Raw genomic sequence first — 19,186 nt, 5'->3', positions numbered from 1 at the left:
TATATATATATATATATATATATATATATATATATATATATATATATATATATATATATATATATATATATATATATATATAAACATGTTTAGTACCATGATTAAGTTGGCACTAAACATGTTCTGCTAATTGTTGCAGAACACTGCTAATGTCTATTCAAGACCATTATTGTCACAACAATTGCTAAAGTTTTGCGTGCAATATTGCCAGCAATGGATAACATGCACTTTAACATGAAGATGATTAATTAAAATCTAATCCCAACATAGGGTCAAAACCTAACAATTAATATTTACTCCTTTGTTGTTAATTTGTGTTACATAGATGTTTAGTCATAAACCCACAAGGCTCACCAGTCGATGCCAGAGTATGGAACAGCATGCTAGAGTCCAATTAAATTGTTTATATGCAAATTTACCATCACCCCCACATATACACATGGAAATAGCTGTTCACTCTGAGGACCACAAGGCATGAAGGAAATATTGTAATGTAATAACTATATTTTGTAGTAGTTAAGCTGGTCATGAGCTGCTATTAAAAGGAAAACACTCAAATCTCAAGTCTTAAAATACTAAAAACCCATTACGTGAAGATTTGATTAAGGTTTAATAAATATATTTGCTCTTACATTGTACTAAGGCAGGTATTAATAATTACCTGATGCTTTAATCCAATACTGTCTCATAATAATCAGTATTAATGATCTGTAATTTTTTAAAAATAAAATTCGAAGAAAAAAAAATACAAAAATGACAACACTCAATTCTTAGAAAAAAAAGGATCAACATTTATGAAGGCGAAAAAAAACCCAAGTACATTTAAACATGGAAAACATTAAAATATGCCTCTGTGAAATAATTTTCTCTTTCAAATCCTAATTTCTTTGTAGGGGTGTCACCTCTGTGTCACCCTGTGCCACTCAATGACCATGCTCCTTATTTCCTCCTGAACTGCCTCAAGATGTCGCGCCTGCTGCGTCCACCTCAGGAAAAAGCCTGGGGGTCAAATCAAAGCATCACCATCATGTAATACGTAGCAGAATCTGTAATGCTAAAGTGGTATGATTAATCGGACTTCAGCTCACCTCTCCAGAGCTGCAGGGACTGTGGGTGAACTGAGGGCCAGATTGCCAGCTCGTTGGGTTCATACAGAGGGTTTGAGTAGTAATCCCGCTCAGGCGGCCTCAGCAGGGCCTGGAACAAACAGTGAGTCCTGTCCTTCACTTCTAGGGCACACCTGAAAGTGATTGTTAGTTTCAATGATAAACACTGATGAGCTCTGCATTGCAACCTGTGCCGAGTGAAAAACCCGCCGGTGTCGAACTGACCTTTCCTGGTCATTGTTGCACAGAAACGTGCCGTAGTCTGAAGCGTAGACTTCGTTTGCCAGTCTGAGGAGCAGCGCCTCAGAGAAACCCAGCGCCAGGGGGAACTGACGCCACAGCTGCCAAACGCAGTCCAGCAGCAGCAGGAAGACTGGAGACTCCTGCTGGAGGCGAGCGTGGGAGTAGGCTGAATGGGCACACCGCTGCTGGAACGGATGTCCTGCCTGCAGGATGGGCCACGCACTCAATTGAACAGGAAAACATGATGTCTTTGCAAAAACCAGAAATTTTTGTCTCGACGTAAGCTGTGCTACGTAGAGTTCACAGATTTTTGAGAGAAAATGATTGAACAGACAGCGTCATGAAGTGTAAAGGAACAAAGCAGCTCGAGTCTGAAGCTGACGAAATGTTTCAGTTAGGGTTGGGTCATTAAACGGTGTTCTAAACGTCTCAAGGAGCACTGTTCAATCTATCATCTGCAAATGGAAAAAGCTTCACACAACTTGGCATCGGAAAGCCTTTTTAGACTAGGAAAGGAGATCATTAATCAGAGAAGCCACCAGAGGGCCATAGTAACTCTGGCATATTTACAGCTCAATGGAGAGAATCAGTTGACAACTGTTAGTTTTACACTTCAGAAAACTGGCGTAACAGTGGAAGAGTGGCAAGAAGACAGTTATTGTTGAGAGAAAGCCATAAGAAGTTATAGGCCATATTAGTGAGTCGGCAAATATATCAAAGAAGGTGCTCTGATCAGACAGGACTACAATTTAACTTTAAGTACACCATGTAAAATACTGTATGCCAGAAAACAATATTCCAATACACCTCAGCAATATATGGGGGTGGCAGCGTAATGCAGAGGGAATGCTTTTCTTCACCAGGTACAAGAATGTTTATCATGGTTTGAGTAGAAATAAAAACTTGCAGAGATCCCCCACCCCCACATGACTTGTAGGTGGAACTGCAATTAAACCACTTCTGCAAAGTTTTACGTTGAGACAATAGGTTGGGGATGAAATGCAACAATTAAAAAAAAAACAAACAAGAATGATTTTCTTCCCACTTCACAATTTTGTACTAGTTGGTAAAATCTCAACAATAGTAATGGGAGATGGTTTTTTTTGGTTGTAACTCAACAAAATGTGAAAAATCTCATAGAGTGTGAAAAGTTTTGCAAGGCGCTGTCTTGTTTCCAATTTTAGTTGGGGGTTATTTTCGTGAACTATTATATTTTCACAAAAATGTGACCCACTAAAAACGCTTCACTTCACTGGAAAAATAAAAAATAAATAAGGAAACAATGCTCTGAACCCCATTTCTTCTCTCATACAGACTGTAGCCCCACCTGCAGCCACTCCCTGTCCAGGAGAGCCAGGAAACCCTCCAGCGTGCGGCAGGTCGGGTCCATGATGAGTTGGGCCAGAGTGCAGATGAGCAAAGTGCAGTCTGTACCTTCATAGCCATGGACCAGCGCTGAATGACCGTCCCTGAACAAAAACAATACAGTCTATTAAAAAGAGTCATATGCATTCATTCCTTAATGTAGCATGTTTTGGAAGTTTGGGTACAAGACACATATATTCTTTCTTCATTATATTTTTTTTCCCCCCAAATCTTTGTGTGATTTGGCTCCTTTAGTGCTTTTATTTTTAATAATATCTGCTAATAGAAATTACAAATTTTATGTTTCTTTAGTACTTGAGCAATAAAAAAAAGATTTGAAGTTTCATCTTTTTATATTTATTCTGCTTTTTATCGTTGCCCAGTTGCCATGCTTGTTTACTCTACTAAATGCTTATTAAACTGAAGTTTATTAAGTTGTTATTATGCAAATTTATGTGCCCACCCGGTGTAATCTCGTCACGGAAATGTACTGTGGGTGTTGCTCTTACCTCTCCACACACTCTACCAGCAGGCCAGCTGCGGACAGAGCAGTCTGGACGTGAGACAGCCATTTTGAATTCTCCAGCTTACTGAGCCAGCGGTCCACATTGTGGGACTCATCTCCGCAGGCTTCCACCAGTTTAATCAGGCTTTCCTGCAGAGCCTTACCCCTGAACACACAGAAGCAAAGAAGACTGAGAAGCTAACTCTGGGAGAAATATCTGCAAAGTTACTAACATACTAACACACAAACCTTTCCATCTGTTTGTGAAGCCTCTTCCAGCGGCTGTAGCATGATTTGGACTCAAAGCCGCCGCCTGTCATCCGGGCCTGCTGAACCTGCTGACTTGAACGAGTGTCAATAATGAAACCTTTATCTGAGTCCTCAATCACAACCTGAAGGAGGAGTTCGTCTTCCTTGCAGCGTTTCTTGTTGGCACCCGTCAGCGGCTGGCTGCTGCGCATGATCACCTGAGTGAATACAGGACGCAGGTTAGAAATAAAACGGTGCTTGTACAGTGTTCATACTCCGTGAACCTTTCCACATTTTGACAGGTTACAATCCCAAACTTTACTTTGTTTTATTGGGATTTTGCGTGATAGTTTTCATGCTTGCTATTTAGAGATAAAAATCTGAAAAGTGGGACTTGGTTTTGTCTAACCCCCTCCGAGTTGGACACAGTATCTACCAGATCTGCACACGTAAAGCCTGAAATTGGAAAACCTTACATGAGGTCTTCCCTATCTCCTCTATAGAACACAATGACTTTCTTCTTGCCAATTTTTCATAAAGAACAGATTTATCTACTCACCTAACAGTTGTCTTTTAGTTTACTTGGATGGTCATGCCTTGGTATGTTAGTAAATTTTCCATACTATTCCCATTTTTTGGATCCTGATTTGAACAGTGATCCGTGGGAGGTTGAAACTTTAGGCTAATATTTCACAAACTAAAACCTCTCCACACATTTCTCCCTGTGACCTGTCTATTGTGTTCCTTGGTTTTCATGATTTTGTTCTCTAACACCCCTCTCAGGCCTCTGCAGAACAATTGGAATTATACTAAGATGAATCCGAACGTACACCGAGCCTTTCTAATTGTTGTTATATAACAATATATGTTTTTCTTTCCGCTCCACAATCGTGAATTACACTGTCTGTCACATGAAACCTTAATAAAATAAATTGAAGTTTGTCCTTTAAATGGAAGAAAATTGTAAGAAAGTTCAAGAGGGTCGGATAATCTCGAAAGTACGATCCCCTTTACCATGCCATTCTTTCGATGATAGTAGCACAGGACAGGGAAGCGGCCACCCTGCCTAAATTTGGCCACTTTCTTCAGCGTTTCATCATCGATGATTTTTGGAACGATGACTACCGGAGGGTAGGAAGGGCACACAGAGTAGGTTTTGTTCACGCTGCTCAACCTCCATTTCTTATGCTGAAGATAAAGAAAGATGACATAGTATATGGTCAGAAAGTGCTGAATAAACCGTAAATCTGCTAGAATGCCTAGAGAAGGGCAGCTCAAGACCATCTTCAATTAAATTATGCTACACGAAGTTTGAACAGAAAAAGACTGTTGCTCAATATAGTAAGTTATCATGTCACATCTAACAACTCAATGACGGAAAAGCTTGACAAGTTAATGTAGAGGCTATCTTGGACAAAGTAGCACATTGAAAAACACTGCATTTCATTGAGAGGCCTTATAAAAAAACTTTAACAAAAGTCAGTCAGAATGGGATTAAACAATATATATGGTCTTTAACGTGCCCAAGATATATAGATAACAGTAAATTTTATTATTTGGAATGTGTTGCAGAAAGGCTTCAAACAATGAACAGAAAAAAAAACAAGAATAAACTGAAAACGAAATGCCTTGACATGCAAATTCCATTAAGTTCCTCCCAGTAACCAGGCCACCCTGACATATACATTCCACCTACTTGAAGAATCTTGTGCTCATTAAACACTTCCAACAATTAAAATTGTTATTACCCAACCCTTCGTCATGGCGACATGCTATTCCCAAAGAAAGACATGAACTCAAGCTGTGTGTTTGCACATTCTGACGTTAGGGGAAAACAAATGACAGCTAAGCAACAGGGATATCCTGAAAAGTGACCTTTACGTCCACCCTCCCTGGCATTTTCCTGTCATATGCCTGCTGGATCGTTGTTGAAAAAAACACGGTTACTTTTTACAGCTTTTGTGACATGCTTTATTACTTAACTTTTGTTGGGCAAATATAAAGAGCTTTATAGTTTCTTACAAGTTCCTTAATTTGAGTGTAGTGTTTTTCAGGGGTCGAGAGACCCCACTGCTCCCGCAGGCTGAGGTCATTGGGCCTGTAAAAGAAAGGATACATCTCCGACACATTGTCCAGACAGGACAGGGTCTGCAGGAAAAAAAGAGAGTTGGCTGCTAAATGTTGTAGTCCAAGAATGTAACAATTCAGGGCAAAATATACTGATCCTTTGCTTTTGTTAAGGTATTATTGTAAAAATACCTCAATCGAGTGTGCAATGTTGAGGCACTGCTCCATGCCTGGAATGTCCAGCTGAAGCACGCGCAGATCTTTGCACTTGATGGTGATTGTCCCAGAGGATCCAGGCGTCCTGTGCATGTAAAAGTAAGTACACACATGTTACTTCTAAAAGCTTTGGTGGATGCTTTTGCTTCCACGAATGCAAGGATTCCTTGCCCGACTTGCAGCAGAAGAGAAAACAACAATGGTTGTTCTGAAGGTGTGCTTCTCTTAGTCAGTGAACCATAATAGTTTCAAGTGGTTTCAGAAATACTTTCACAAGGCATTGAAATCAAGCTTCAGCAGGAGGCACAGGGGACAGTGAAGCATGTGGCCAGCAGCAAGTTGCATAGAGAGGCTGCAATTTTGTTAGGAAATTTCCTTTCTCAGCAGAGGCAGAACACAGCAGGCACATGGCAACACCAACAATTTCCAACCTGTCACTGTGGGCTGCTTTTGAGAGGAAGCCGGAATAGCCCAAAAGGTTTTCCACACTGGTTGGACAGATTTAAGGAAGCGAATTAGACATAGTGGGATCAAATGACAGAGTTATGTTTAGTTCATTCATCAGCTTGGCAGTGTAAAAGTCGACGGCAAAGTGATCAGTTGGTATATTAGAGGAATAGATGAAACCAACATGCTCGTTTCAAATCCTTATTCTGATAAGTCAAGTAGGTGATGAGAAATTGTGTCTTTAATCAGTAAAGTTTCGCTGGTCTGGACGCTTTCCTCAATCTCACCTTTTCTCAATGGCATCGATATTCCGGAGCAGAAGCAGAATCTGCCTGGAGCTTCCCTCCTCCCTGTCCGAGAATAGCAGGTGGTGACCGGTGATGCACAGGGTCCCTCTGCTCGGTGGGTGCAGCGGCTGACGGAGCACAACATCCTCCAAGTTGGCCGTCTTGATGTGGTCAGAAAACTCCATCAGCCTACTCAGACTTCAGAAAAACCCTCACAGAAACGAACTTTTCTTCTTTCTACCCCCCGCACTTCACTTCAAATCACCTACTCGCCTCTGTTTAAGAAAATGAAAGCAAACTTCCTCTTCTGTACTCAGAGCCAGCTGGGCTGTCTTGCAGTTGCGCTGCTGGTTTGACGATAAGACGTCTAAAAATAGAAGAAACTTCATATTTGCCTGAACATAGCTGAACCAAATGCGGGTTCACCTTTTACTGTAACTACTTGTTAAGCTGGTGTCTAGTGTGGAAATGGAAAATGAGTTACTTGAGGCAACAAAAGACGGAAGTGCGTGTTTCCTGAGACAAAAAAGCGACCCAGTATGATGTGACATTTAAGTTAAGTTCAGTTCAGTTTCGAACTGAGAGGCAGCTGAGGTGCGAATGCAATACATTTAACGGCCACCATGTGGCACCACAAGGCAACAAAAGTTAGCTGTAGGCCAGGGTTTTGCAACGTGAACCAGAGGCAATTTTGCCCTCAGTCAAACAAAACTTTAGAGCAAATGTTACACGGTCATAAAAAAAAAAAAAAAAAAAAGACAATTGTTAATACATATTGACAGTAGGAAATTTGTAAAGCACTTTTTTCTATTTTTAGTGTCTCCTCTAGAAACTATAAATAAACTAAAAATAGAGAAAAACATCAATCTTTTCATTCAAAATTAGGATGTATTCATTTTATTACATGGAATGTTATTTGTGGAAAACTATGAAATTCACCTCAGTTATTCCATGATAGAAAATCTGAATCACTGTTAAAAAAGTATTTATTAAATCTATTTAAAAAAAATAGATAGTTCTTTGTCAGTTTTAGCCAAACATATTAGGAGCCATTGTGGTAGGTCCAAGGAGCCACTTATGTCTCTGGATCCACAGATTACAGGTCTTTGCTTTTGGTCAAGAGTTTAAGACTTTTACAATGATTAGATTAGTTTAGAGGATTAGAGTGATTTTGCTCTAGCTTTTCTAAATACAGCTTGTCTGTACCTGCAAAAGCCACAAAACATCATTTTATTTTCCCTGGTTCCCTGGGACGTGCTTTCTTTTAAAGATTTCAGACATAATGTATGTCAATTGCTATATATTTCCCCCATTGTGAACACAATTGCCAATATTTTCATCTATCATAACAAATACAAGATATTTTTTTGAGTTTCAAAATGTTTGGTGTAGTGTTAAACAGAAGAACTCCAATAGTGTTTTTTTCACCTATCACATATGTGCAAATTCGACTCTTGAAGCATATGAATGGATGGATGGATTTCTATTTTTTGTGCAAAGTCAATTAAAATTGGTTTTTGTCTCATCCTACACATGCAAATAAGTTGATTTAAAGTAAGAAAATAACTTCCCCATATATGAAAAAATAAATAAAGAATTATTGAAAGGACCCAAAGGAATGAAAACAAATGTAAAATACAATGGTAAATGCTGAGGTTACGCGCATGACTCTATTTAGTTTTACAGACATAGGACAGATTTAGAAGTGGAAAATTTTAACTAATATCCCAAATACACAATCCAGCCTTATTTTATGCTATGTTGCAAAAAAACACCACTACACATGTGATGTATTTCATTACTATACAATAAGCTCTAAAATATGATAATAATAATAAAAAAAACACAAGACTGGTATTTTATTTCATCCTTTCATAAACAAATAAAACAACACATTTCTTGTTATAACAGATGCAGCTATATAAATGGCCTCCAGGTGTCTCACCATCTGAAGATGTGCCACACAATTTTTAGTCAACCAACTATATAAATCCTGAGAGTTTCACGTGCAAACAGAAATATCTTAGCCCTAAATTGGGAAGTCGAGATAAATAAAAATAAAAAATACAAGTTTGATTAGCATTAGTAAGATTTATTATATGAATAATAGGGTGGAATCTTGGCTGGTTGAAATGACTACTTATAACTTATTGTAAAACCTTTTCCCATGAAGATTAATTATTACAATGCGTTACATTATATTACAATGCTAATGATGCATGGGAATGTGGTTAGTTATCTGTTTGCCTCAGCTATTTTTTGTCTGCAAAGAAAATAAAAGGTAATGTTTTGTTTTGTTCATCATTTGCTGGGACCTTGATGTTAGACGTTTCTGCTTGAGGTCGGGAGAGACTGGAATACTAGAGTAACTATTTCTTTCCTGATGCTACAGAAAGACCAGTTAGTCCATGCTAAGATCCATTTACCTTTTACCTTACAGATCATCACTGATTTAGATCTTCTGATATCTAAAGTGCTTGGTCTTCTCCTGGTGCTCTCTTAAAAACCCTTTTTTCTTTCATGCCATACAAGTCTTCATTGTGTTGGTGTATCCCATAAAATCTTATGTAAGATGTGAGGTTTGTGGTTATTACTTGACAATATTTGAAAAGTACATGCCATTTTACATTCATTGGCCTTTTATTGGACGCACCCTTTCAATTGGCTTGTTAACACAATGAGCCAGTCACATGACAGTAACTGAGTAGGTTCAGTCTTCTGGAGATAAGCTACTAAAGTTCAAACCAAAGACCAAGATGTGGAGGAGAGGGGAGTGACTCTGAATGTGACACAGTATTTGTGTTTCATAAATTGACAGTCTACTGAGATTTTCATCCATCTCTCAACTATCACTCTAGACTTGTCAGAAAAATAGGAAATTAACCCCCCTAATTTATATCTGTGGACAGGAAGAAGAGGGGGGCCTGGTTTGAGATGATGAAGAGGCAACAGCAGCTCAAATGAACACATGTTGTAACTAAAGTGTGCAGAATATAATCTCGAAATGCACAATTCTTTAAGCAGATGAACTATAGCACCTGAAAACCACATCGGGCGCAACGCCTGTTAGTTCAGAACAGGAAACTGAATTCACAGTTTCTACAAGCTCACTAAAATTAAACAATTACAGGGTGCAAGATTTAACCCTGACCCGATTCTGCATGAACAACGCATATGCAGGGATCTGACAAACTGTTCGGACTGGTGGTGCCGCTATGTTATGGGTTATATTTTCTTGATGCACTTTGGGCCCTTAGTAAATTTTGAGGGCCCAAAGCATCAAAAACCACAGAGACTACTCTTTTTTTTTTTTTTTTTTTACATAGATTTCGTGAGGAACTGTTACTTTTTACACTGACATTTGTGTAAGAATTGGGTTGTGTGTGTGTGTGTGTATAAGATATCTTCGCTATCTTTTTATGCATAGCCTCAGGTGGTCTTGGTTTATCGAAATTAAATTTGTTTTGAAGTTTTTCTTGAACTAAAACTCTCTGCTGAGGTCTTGAGGTCCGACTTCCCCTTTCATAAAACAGCTAATAAATTATCCACCCCTCCCGTCCTCTGCGGGATGGGCGGCCACTGTGTGACTTCTCCCTATAAAGGAGGTATGGACCTGTTGCGCTCTCCGCACCCTCCGGAGAGCCGTTGTCAAACCGAGTTCAGAAAGTTTCGCTTCCCCGTTGCATGAATGGATTTTAAAGAGCTTGGAGCTGATTGCTCGGAGGGAGACACGGAGGATCTGGACAGCGTCAAGGCGCTGACGGAGAAGCTGAAGCTGCAGACGCGCAGACCGTCCTATCTGGAGTGGCAAGAACGGCTGCAGAGTCGCCCTTGGATGGACAGGAGCCCCGCGGACTGTCCGGACCCCGCCGAAGAAGACGTTTCCATGCCCGCAATTTTGAGAAATGACAACTCAGAGCTTGTTGTGCGCAACATATGCGGCTTTGATACCATTGATGATGCGCTGGAGTTTCTGAGAAAAGAGCTGGTGAGTTGGGTTTATGTTTAACTAACTTATTGCAACTTGACATGAATGATTTCCAGCTAATTCTCAGCCCTCTAAAACCAAAATCTGATAAAGTCAGGAAAGAGGAGAGAAGCTTCCTGCTTCACTGTAAGGTAGATAGATAATCATCTCCTCGGTGTTTGCATGAATACCTTTCTCATTTCAAGGATAGCATGAATGATGACATGCTTAAGTCTGTTTAAACAAACACCTGGTGAAACAATATGATGCCTGTTTTCTCACAGCCCTTACCTGGAACCATCCAAATGCAAATAATTTCAGTTTCGCACAAGTGAGCATATGAGTTTTAAATAAGTGATCAAATGTGGAATCTGCTCTCAGTTTTTTTTTTTTTAGCATTATCAAAGGGTACAACTATTTGCAACAATCTGCCAAATATACAAATATTTTTTAAGGCATTTATATTTCTATATGAGAAAAAATATTTCAGAATAAAACTAAGTTTATAACTACAGTGATTAGTTTTCACACCCTATCAGAGTTGTTGGTGGTTAATGAATACAAAAAAATACCCCCCTTTTTTAATCAAGAACATTCTACCCTACACTCTGCTACAGAGATAAAACTAGTGATTTCTTACGTCTCACCCCAGTTTCCCACTTTTTTTTTCCTCACTGCCCAGAGGGAGATGCAAGTCCAGGACAACCGACTGGCCCGACAGCTGATCCGCCTTCGTGGGGAGATCCACCGGCTGAAAGTGGAGCAGGTGTGCCACCGTCACAAGGAGATGCTGGATGATGCCACTTACGAGTTGGAGGAGTGCGAGGAGGAGTCGGACCTACTGTGTGACATCCCCATGAAGGCCGCCTTTGCTCTCTCCACGCCTCTGAAACACCTAGGCCTCACCAAAATGAACATCAACTCCAGACGTTTCTCACTGTGTTGAAAAGGGTCAAATTTTGCCCACACAGAAACAGATGTTCCCGTATCTCTTCTCTGTGTTTGTACAAGGCACGTCACTAGAGTTACTTCCTTTCCAAGGGCGGACTGGTGAGTGGCAGGCAGCAATTGTTGCCAGCAGTGAAAATGAAAATGTCTGCCTTGATTGATTTGTGTCAGGGTATGACATGAATGAGGAAGTATTTATGTACTCACCTGCAGAAGGCATGCACACCTCGACTACTGCCAGAACTCCCTGCTGGTCCGTGTCTGATTCTGCTATTTTATACCACAGACTTGTCACAGAAACAAAACAAAAAAACCTTTGAATGAATTCACTATATTGCCAAAAGCATTAAGACAAACCTCCAAGTCCTTGATTTCATTTGTTCCAAACACCTCCGTGGCCACACCGAGGCAGCCGACTGCATGTGCAAATATTTCTAGAGCAGTCTCAGGATGTCCGTGAAGTCAAGTGTAGTACAGTGATAGAATCCTGCTTGTGCAAAAGTCAATTGTTTGGGGCATCAGAACGAAGTGGGAACAGTTTTGAGGAGACAACGTAAAATCATAAAATCAGACACATAGTGTGTACAAGTTGCCACCTATCTTGAAGAGTCAATCTCTATTTACCTTATTGAAGGTTTCTTTACCATTGGATGAATTTGGGTTTGCCAGTTGCTAAGAGAATGGTACTTGCTTGCTCTGTGCCATGCATAAATATTGGTGGTGGGGGTATGGTGTGTGGTTGTTCCTCAGGAATGGGGCTGAGGAACAACCACATTCAGCAAACCCCATTAGGTTCATTGAAGGTCCTCTCCATCCTGCAGAATACAAGGACATTTGGATGCTTTCTCATTCCAGCTTCACCGCCCTCCAGAGCAAAAATAAGATCCATGTACACTAGTGAGTTTGGTGTAGAGGTACTTGACAGTCCTGAAAAGAGCCTTGACTTAAACCTGATAGAGCTCATTTGGAAATGAATTAGAGTGAAGACCGAGAAGCAGACCATTGGGAATGACCTCACAAGTGTTCTCTTGAAATAAAGGTCAAATATTTCCATAAACACACTCTTAAACCTTGTGGAAATAGTTTCTAGAGGAGTTGAGGTCGTCAAATCTTACATGCGTGGGGGAACTATTTAAATTGATGTAAACGTCATGGTGAGCATCTGAATACTTTCGGCAACACATTGTATCATGTTATTTAACTGAAACGTGACCCACCAGAGACATTTTTGTTTACTTTCTCAAAGACCCAGGGACCAATTATTGTGACAGAATCTTCAAACAGAAAGGTAAAATATAATTCGTGAAGCAAAAAAGGAATTTGGCCATCAAAGCGGTGAAAGTGAGACTGAAGACAAAAGGTCAAACTTTGTCTGAGCTGGTTGAGGGACGAGGCGCCAACAAGTCGGATCCTTTCAGGCTGTCACATGCTTTAATGAAATCAAAGAGCTCAGAGCCGGTGTGTATTTGTTGGGCCTGGTGGAACTCAGCGAGTTTCTATGCTATACAACGTCCCCTCACACAGCAGCACTCTTTAAGCCTTCATCAGTTTCCACCAGAAAGCAGGAGGTCACCCTCATGATTTGTTTTACACCTCTCCCTCACGGACCAAAAATATCCCTTCAACCTCAGCACGGCTGTGACAAGAGCCAGCAGGCTGTTTTGTTTCCCAGTGACATGTTGAGATGCTGCAGAGCACTGACTGTATAAAGCTGACCAAGTGTTGCTTTTCCCCCCTTGAGCACACACTCCCACCCAAGATGAATGATTTGCTTTATACTTAAGAAACAAATGCGCGACTGATTACTTTTGCTTCTCGTATGTTGATGTATTTTAGTTAAAAGTATAACATTGAGTTCTATGCAGATTTTTGGTTGTTAAGTACTGATGTAAATGTATCTACTATGCATGCGAGTATAAAAGAAAATACCTTGGCTGGATTGCTTTCTTTCTTGCATAAAAGTGTTTAATAATAATAAGAGTAACTTAAATTCCCGGATGGATGGATGGATGGATGGATGGATGGATGGATGGATGGATGGATGGATGGATGGATGGATGGATGGGAATCTAACTGACATATAATGTTTTCCACACTCTATATTATTTTTCCATGCTTATCCTGACCAGGAAAATGCTTATTATTCCAGACTTTCCCAGACTGTAATGAAATCCTGTAAGTGGTATTACATTCCCCCCACTAACATTCAAGTTCACAGTAAAGTTTAAACCACCCATCATTTTCAATATTTTACTTGAACTAACCACATTTCCCGGGTTTCCAGGCTTTATTAATCTGTTATTGTTGCCTAGAAATAAGATAAACAAATCAGAGATGACCTTGTACAGCGTAAAACCTGAAAGTTATTTCAAGTAAAAATCACCACAGACCCCAACCCTATCATCTGGCCTAAAAACAGATTTTGCACACAAGTGTCCTGCTTCTTTCTTTCATGTGTTGTTGCTCATTTCCTGCAGGCTTGTGCTGAACCAGACACACTGTAAGATACAACTTGTAGAACATGAAACAAAATATTCCTTGGCAGATTGTTGTTACCGAGGAAAATGAGCAGACACAGTCTTCATACTGTGGAGTGCTGCAGGACACATGACCTCATGTGTGACTTGAAATCAGAACAACCAGACGTGAAGGTGAATATCAAATGAAAGAAGTTGGAGGGAAGCCTGAGTATCGCACCTTCAATAGCCTTTTTCTTTACCTTTGTGTTTCTTACGCCACTCAGGTTTGCCCTTCAGATATTCTCCCTTGACCTTTCTTCAGCATACCTAAAGCTAACACGTCCTTTAAAGCTGATATCATGGAGTAAATAAAGCATGCTCGGCTCTCAGCTCAAGCTGATACGGCGTGTGCGAGTAGTAAGCATCGGCAGCATGAAAGAAGACTGCACCTGCATCACAAAGCGGGCTGTAGGAGGACTGGAAAACTTTCTGTGCGTCGATAGCATCTAAGTTTGATTGCGTAACAGAATGTGATTTCCAACCACGTTTGGAAGCAGTGACAAATGTGGAGCAGGAACACCCTGAGCTGGCCGAGGCCTCCGATTTGAGGATTTCTGCTATTGTTTACACACATATATTAGGTGTTTTACTCAAAACAGCTGCCAGAAAGTCTCTGGAGTGTATCATGATGTGGAAAACTTAAACACCCTCAGTACGTTTTTTTGCAGAATTTCACTCTAACGGAAAAAAGGAGAGAATTTGGGCGGTTTTGGTCGCGAGCGAGACTCAATCTAAGCTGTGGCAGCCTTCAGAGCACATATTTCTGTGCACTATCTGTGATACTTGGACTGACTTCCTGCCAGTGCAAGCTCTACAGCAGCATCCGTTCACCACAAGAGAAGAAATGCGACCCGCAGCCTGAGATGTTCAGAAGTGTAGATGCAGGGGCTCAGAGAGAGAGAGAGAGACCTCACAAATCCATGTTATGCAAAGTTTATTTTATTTTTATTTTAAAGGAAAGTGATGCTTTGGTGATATGATACATAAAATCAGTTTTGTCAAATTTGATTTGATTGGACTTTAGATTAAAAAAACAAAAAAAACAAAAGTCAGGGCAAAGCTATTTTTTAATTGACATTAAATGAGAAACCATATTTTTGCAGTCATGTGTTCTTGATACTAAACCAGAAAGAGTTTTAACCCACAACAGAGGAAGCGCAGCTGCTGCAAATATGCTTATGTGGTATCACTTTGGGGGCAAATGTGATCTGTTTCATTAAGGTCTTGTGTGATTTTAAATTTCTGTTTGTGTTGATTAATCAGGTATTACTGTGTCAGCTGCATGCTGGTAGGGCACCTTGCGAAGGCCAGTGACTCCCACATCATCACATGGTGAGAACCAAGACAAAAATACACAAGCGTAGCGTCACCACCATCCTACAAAGCCCTCCTTTTCTAACTGTATTGGAACATTCTCATTTTCTGGATAAAGGCTTTGTCCTGACCCCCTTTTTTTTGTCGTCTTAGAGCCCATAACGTTCCTCTTTGCACACAGCTGCACATTCAGCACCTGTTAAACAGACTGCAGAGCAACCCTCAAAGTTTCAACGACAGGAAACTCTCTGGGTCGCTCTTCCATATGCGCGCACGCGCGCGTGTGTGTCTGTGTGTGTGTGTACGAGACACCGCATCAAGTCTGTTTGCAGGCTTAGTTATAATAAGAGAGGCGGATGATGACATCTTCACACCCAAGCTCTTGGTGTGTAAAAAAGTTGCTCTCTCGACATATAGCTCGGCAGAATAAATTCAGGTCTGAACAAAGGGAATCTTGATGGCGGCATCTGAAATCTGACATTATTGGACATTTGAGGATAGATTCAATTAATTTAACAGGTGAGTAAAAGACTTGTGATGGTTTCAACCTTCAAAGTTTGAGTTTAAACATGCTGTTACCAGCAAAGACTGCATACAATTGACATAAATATGTACTTGCTTTGTTTTTTTGTTTTTTTTGGAAATATATTTAATCTTTAGCCAACTGGAAAATGACTTAAGAAATTATTTTTATCCAAGTAGCTGTGTTCCGTCTTTTATTTCTGTCTATTTACTCTATCATAAGGCGAAAGCAGAAGTTTCAGAAAGGCTGATGACATCATCACACACAAGTATTGCTCTAAATTATCAATATAAAAACCTTTCTACCGTGTAGTCTTTATTTATCTGTCCGTTTTCTATGTAGTAAACCACCAACCGTGTCTTTTCTGTTAAACAGAACAATAAACTTCTCAAGGTATTTTATTTTAGAGATAATTTGAACAAAGGTAGCATAAAACGAACCTCCGGTCTCAGTTTGGTTCTTACTGTTACAAAAGTTGATTTGAAAGTGTCCTCGACATGGAGATCTTGAGTGCTTGTTGTGTTCATATCTGCTATATCCTGTTAACATTCAGCAGTTTGTTTGGAAAAGGCCTTCAGCTGCTTGTAATGATAAGAAAAAAAAAAGGCAGAGGGTAGCCCCCTCAGTGGAAAATACTGACTTGTGTGACTCCCCAAGTGTGGGCCAGAAAGCCTAGGAGAGCTGATAATAAAAGAACGCCTTCAGATGCTGGTGATCCCCCTTGTGATTCATCCTAAGGACCTCTTTGCTGCAAATGGCGGGTTGTTATTTAGACCTTTGCAGATTTCTCACGGCTTTAAGCCTCTGGGACAGACGTCGGCTGCGATTAGCCCGCTGACCCTTTTTCCATGAGCGGCCAAACACGGGAGTAGAGCGGCCTTGAGAAAGCTGGTTTAAACGGCGCATTAGTGTGAAAATACGAGACGTAGCACATGCGGGCGACAGATTATGCGAGATTAACATTGCTGCGAGTTTCTAAAAGAAAACCATTAGAGCCTAGAGGAAAATGGTTTTTGAGGGGATTTGGAGAGCTCCGAACTAGCGTGTGTTTCAAGCGAGTCAAAAGCGCAAAAAGTTTCAGCGTTCAACGCTGTCGTCCTCCATTTTGTTGTCAAAACATTTCCTCTTACCGGCCAGAGTTGTCCTAAAAACTTACGATTTCGGTTAGTAGAACCTTCTTAGTTACAATAACAATAATACTAATAATATGTTGTAATTGCCTTGTTTATTTTGTTGAACAATGAAGCATTAGTAATTGTTTAGTGAGCATATAAATCTTTCACTGTGTTATCTGAAGAAGTAACGTGTCCGTTTGAAATTTCAGAAAAGATGGGGTGCGCCTGCAGTTCGGACTCAGACAGCGAATGGATGGAGAACTTGGACGAAATTTGCGAACACTGCAACTGTCCAATTCCTCCCCAGGCCTGCAATCCAGTAAGTGGACGCAGAGGTCACCTTTGCTCTTAAAATGCTCAAATGGCTGAAGCCAGAAGGTGTTCACTTTACATGGGCTCCCACCATTCAGTCCCTTTGAGTAAACATGATACAGTACAATGTGTTTCAATCCGCTTCGGTACAACAGAGTTGAATAAACTTACATAACTGCAAGGGAAGCTGTCTTTTGTGCGTGTGATTAAGCAGGAGCACAACTATTCCCTCAGTGTTTTCTTTCCTCGCTGTGACTGAGATGTCCCATTAGATTAGGAATTAAGGAGAAAACCACCTGCATGTGACACAACACAGAGGCGTTTGGTTTGCAGAGAGAAAAAAAACAAAGAACAAATAAAACGGACGACAATTACCGCCAAGAGCTGGTTACCCAAACCAGAAACGTACGAGTGTCTGCTTAAGTTTTACATTGTTTTCTTTCTTTGTCCAATAATGCCTCTTTTTTTTTTGTCCCTTCAGTACACAGATCAGGTGATTCCATATCCATCACAGTATACGCCCCCGATGTCACCTTTACCAGGTATATCTCCTGACTTTGTCTCTTTGCAGCATATTAAAGCTTCTCTTGTGTTATTTGTGTTTGAAAAAGTGGTAACACTTTATTTGAAGAGGGGAGGGGGGTGAATAAGACTGTTATGACACTTTCATAAACATGACGTAACACCTGTCATGAACTGTTTACTGTTTAAACTTTACCTTTAATAACATAAAGTTACCTAATTTTTAAAGTGCAATCAGTAATACTTTTATAACAAATTTATATCAGCAATGATTTCTTGGTTAATGTCAAGTTGTCATAACAAAGACATTTTGAATAATGTCAACTTTGTATTAAATTGTCATAATTTACCGAATGACACTTTATGACAACAGTCATAAATTTTCATGAAGGCTTATTCATGTTCATGACAGGTGTTATGTTATGTTTATGACAGTGTCATGTCAGTCTTATTCACCCCCCTTCAAATAAAGTGTTACCGAAAAAGTTTGTATGTTTAATTAAATGTGTCAATTTATTCGTCTGATAGGGGAGAAACACTGCAAAAGTAACGTTCAATAAATTTGTTGAACATGCTTTTTCGTCCTGTCGAGTACTGTTCTCATTCCTAAAGGACGATAGTACTGATTATTATTCTCATTTCAGAATCTGTTTACTCGGCATTTTCCACTTTCCTCCAACCTTGTTCTGTCCACGCAAGTTTCCTTTCTCCGTTTTCTTTAAAATGAAAGCTACGGATCTAGCCGACTGCTCGATTACCATGTTGACGCTTGGAAATATTCAACTTCCTGGGGATTTAAGTTTGAAATGAAATGTAGTTTACAAGTCAAATGTACTTTATTTCAGTCAGTCCAAGTATTGGCAAACAAATATATGCAAATTTTCAAACATTTTATGAATAGAATTTAATTTACCTTATGCCTCCTTTCGACGGCTCGTGTTCCACATGTCCATTGTCAGCCTCCTGTATTTCCCCAATTATTTGCCCCATTTTGGGGACAACTAAATCCAATTCTATACATAATATCCAAGTTATTGTTGCATTTGGACTGGAGCGATCTGGTTAATACAAAAGTCAACGTATCTCCTGTATACTGGAGAACGAAGCAATCTAGAGGCTCCTCCGCAAGTGAAGAGGTTAAAAACTTGAAACTTATAACAAGAAACCGGCACAAGAATCTGAAAACTGGACCTGTAATAAAAGAATAGTCATGCTAAATTTTGTCTTCTTCGTACCTGTGAGGATGTAGCCAATAATGTTTTGCATAACTGTGGCGTGTACATAACAAATGTTGAAAATCCAGCGAGGATGGTCATCACAATAGTCCAGCCTACTTGGGCCTTAGGTGTACATTATTTTTTAAAATATATTCTTTGATAGAAAATATAAAAATTTTGTCATGTACTAAAAGTTGTGTTTAGCTATATATATATATATATATATATATATATATATATATATATATATATATATATATATAT

General features: G+C 39.8%; 2 protein-coding genes and 1 long non-coding RNA gene across 4 annotated transcripts; 2 read left to right on the top strand and 1 right to left on the bottom strand.

Moving 5' to 3' along the window:
- Positions 1-591: 591 nt before the first annotated feature.
- LOC106942967 (myotubularin-related protein 9-like) lies at positions 592-7,090 on the bottom strand. Of its 2 annotated transcripts, XM_015026317.1 has the most exons (11): positions 6,486-7,090; positions 6,183-6,239; positions 5,728-5,836; positions 5,491-5,616; positions 4,483-4,656; positions 3,469-3,686; positions 3,224-3,385; positions 2,677-2,818; positions 1,332-1,552; positions 1,089-1,240; positions 592-999 (listed from the first exon to the last, which is right to left on the bottom strand). In XM_015026317.1, exons 1-11 carry the CDS (start codon positions 6,668-6,670, stop codon positions 899-901), a joined length of 1,647 nt encoding a protein of 548 aa, XP_014881803.1. In that variant the 5' UTR covers positions 6,671-7,090; the 3' UTR covers positions 592-898. The 2 variants fall into 2 exon arrangements, with proteins under 2 accessions (XP_014881803.1, XP_014881804.1); XM_015026318.1 differs by lacking the exon at positions 6,183-6,239 and having other exon boundaries at positions 6,486-7,089.
- Positions 7,091-10,081: 2,991 nt separating this feature from the next.
- On the top strand, positions 10,082-13,337 carry LOC106942970 (protein FAM167A-like). The gene is made up of 2 exons (XM_015026319.1): positions 10,082-10,473; positions 11,135-13,337. The coding sequence occupies exons 1-2, from the start codon at positions 10,174-10,176 to the stop codon at positions 11,396-11,398; spliced, it is 564 nt and encodes a 187-aa protein (XP_014881805.1). The 5' UTR covers positions 10,082-10,173; the 3' UTR covers positions 11,399-13,337.
- A 2,203-nt stretch (positions 13,338-15,540) lies between these two features.
- On the top strand, positions 15,541-17,764 carry LOC106942968 (uncharacterized). Its single transcript, XR_001423768.1, has 3 exons — positions 15,541-15,752; positions 17,081-17,190; positions 17,665-17,764. It is a non-coding gene; the product is annotated as an uncharacterized LOC106942968 (long non-coding RNA).
- Positions 17,765-19,186: the final 1,422 nt, after the last annotated feature.

Source organism: Poecilia latipinna, unplaced genomic scaffold, assembly GCF_001443285.1.
Source record: "Poecilia latipinna isolate Pla-1442-1.1 unplaced genomic scaffold, P_latipinna-1.0 Scaffold4737, whole genome shotgun sequence".
Lineage (NCBI taxonomy): Eukaryota > Metazoa > Chordata > Actinopteri > Cyprinodontiformes > Poeciliidae > Poecilia > Poecilia latipinna.
Note: the sequence above shows the minus strand (reverse complement) of the source record. Positions and strands in the feature narration are given on the sequence as shown.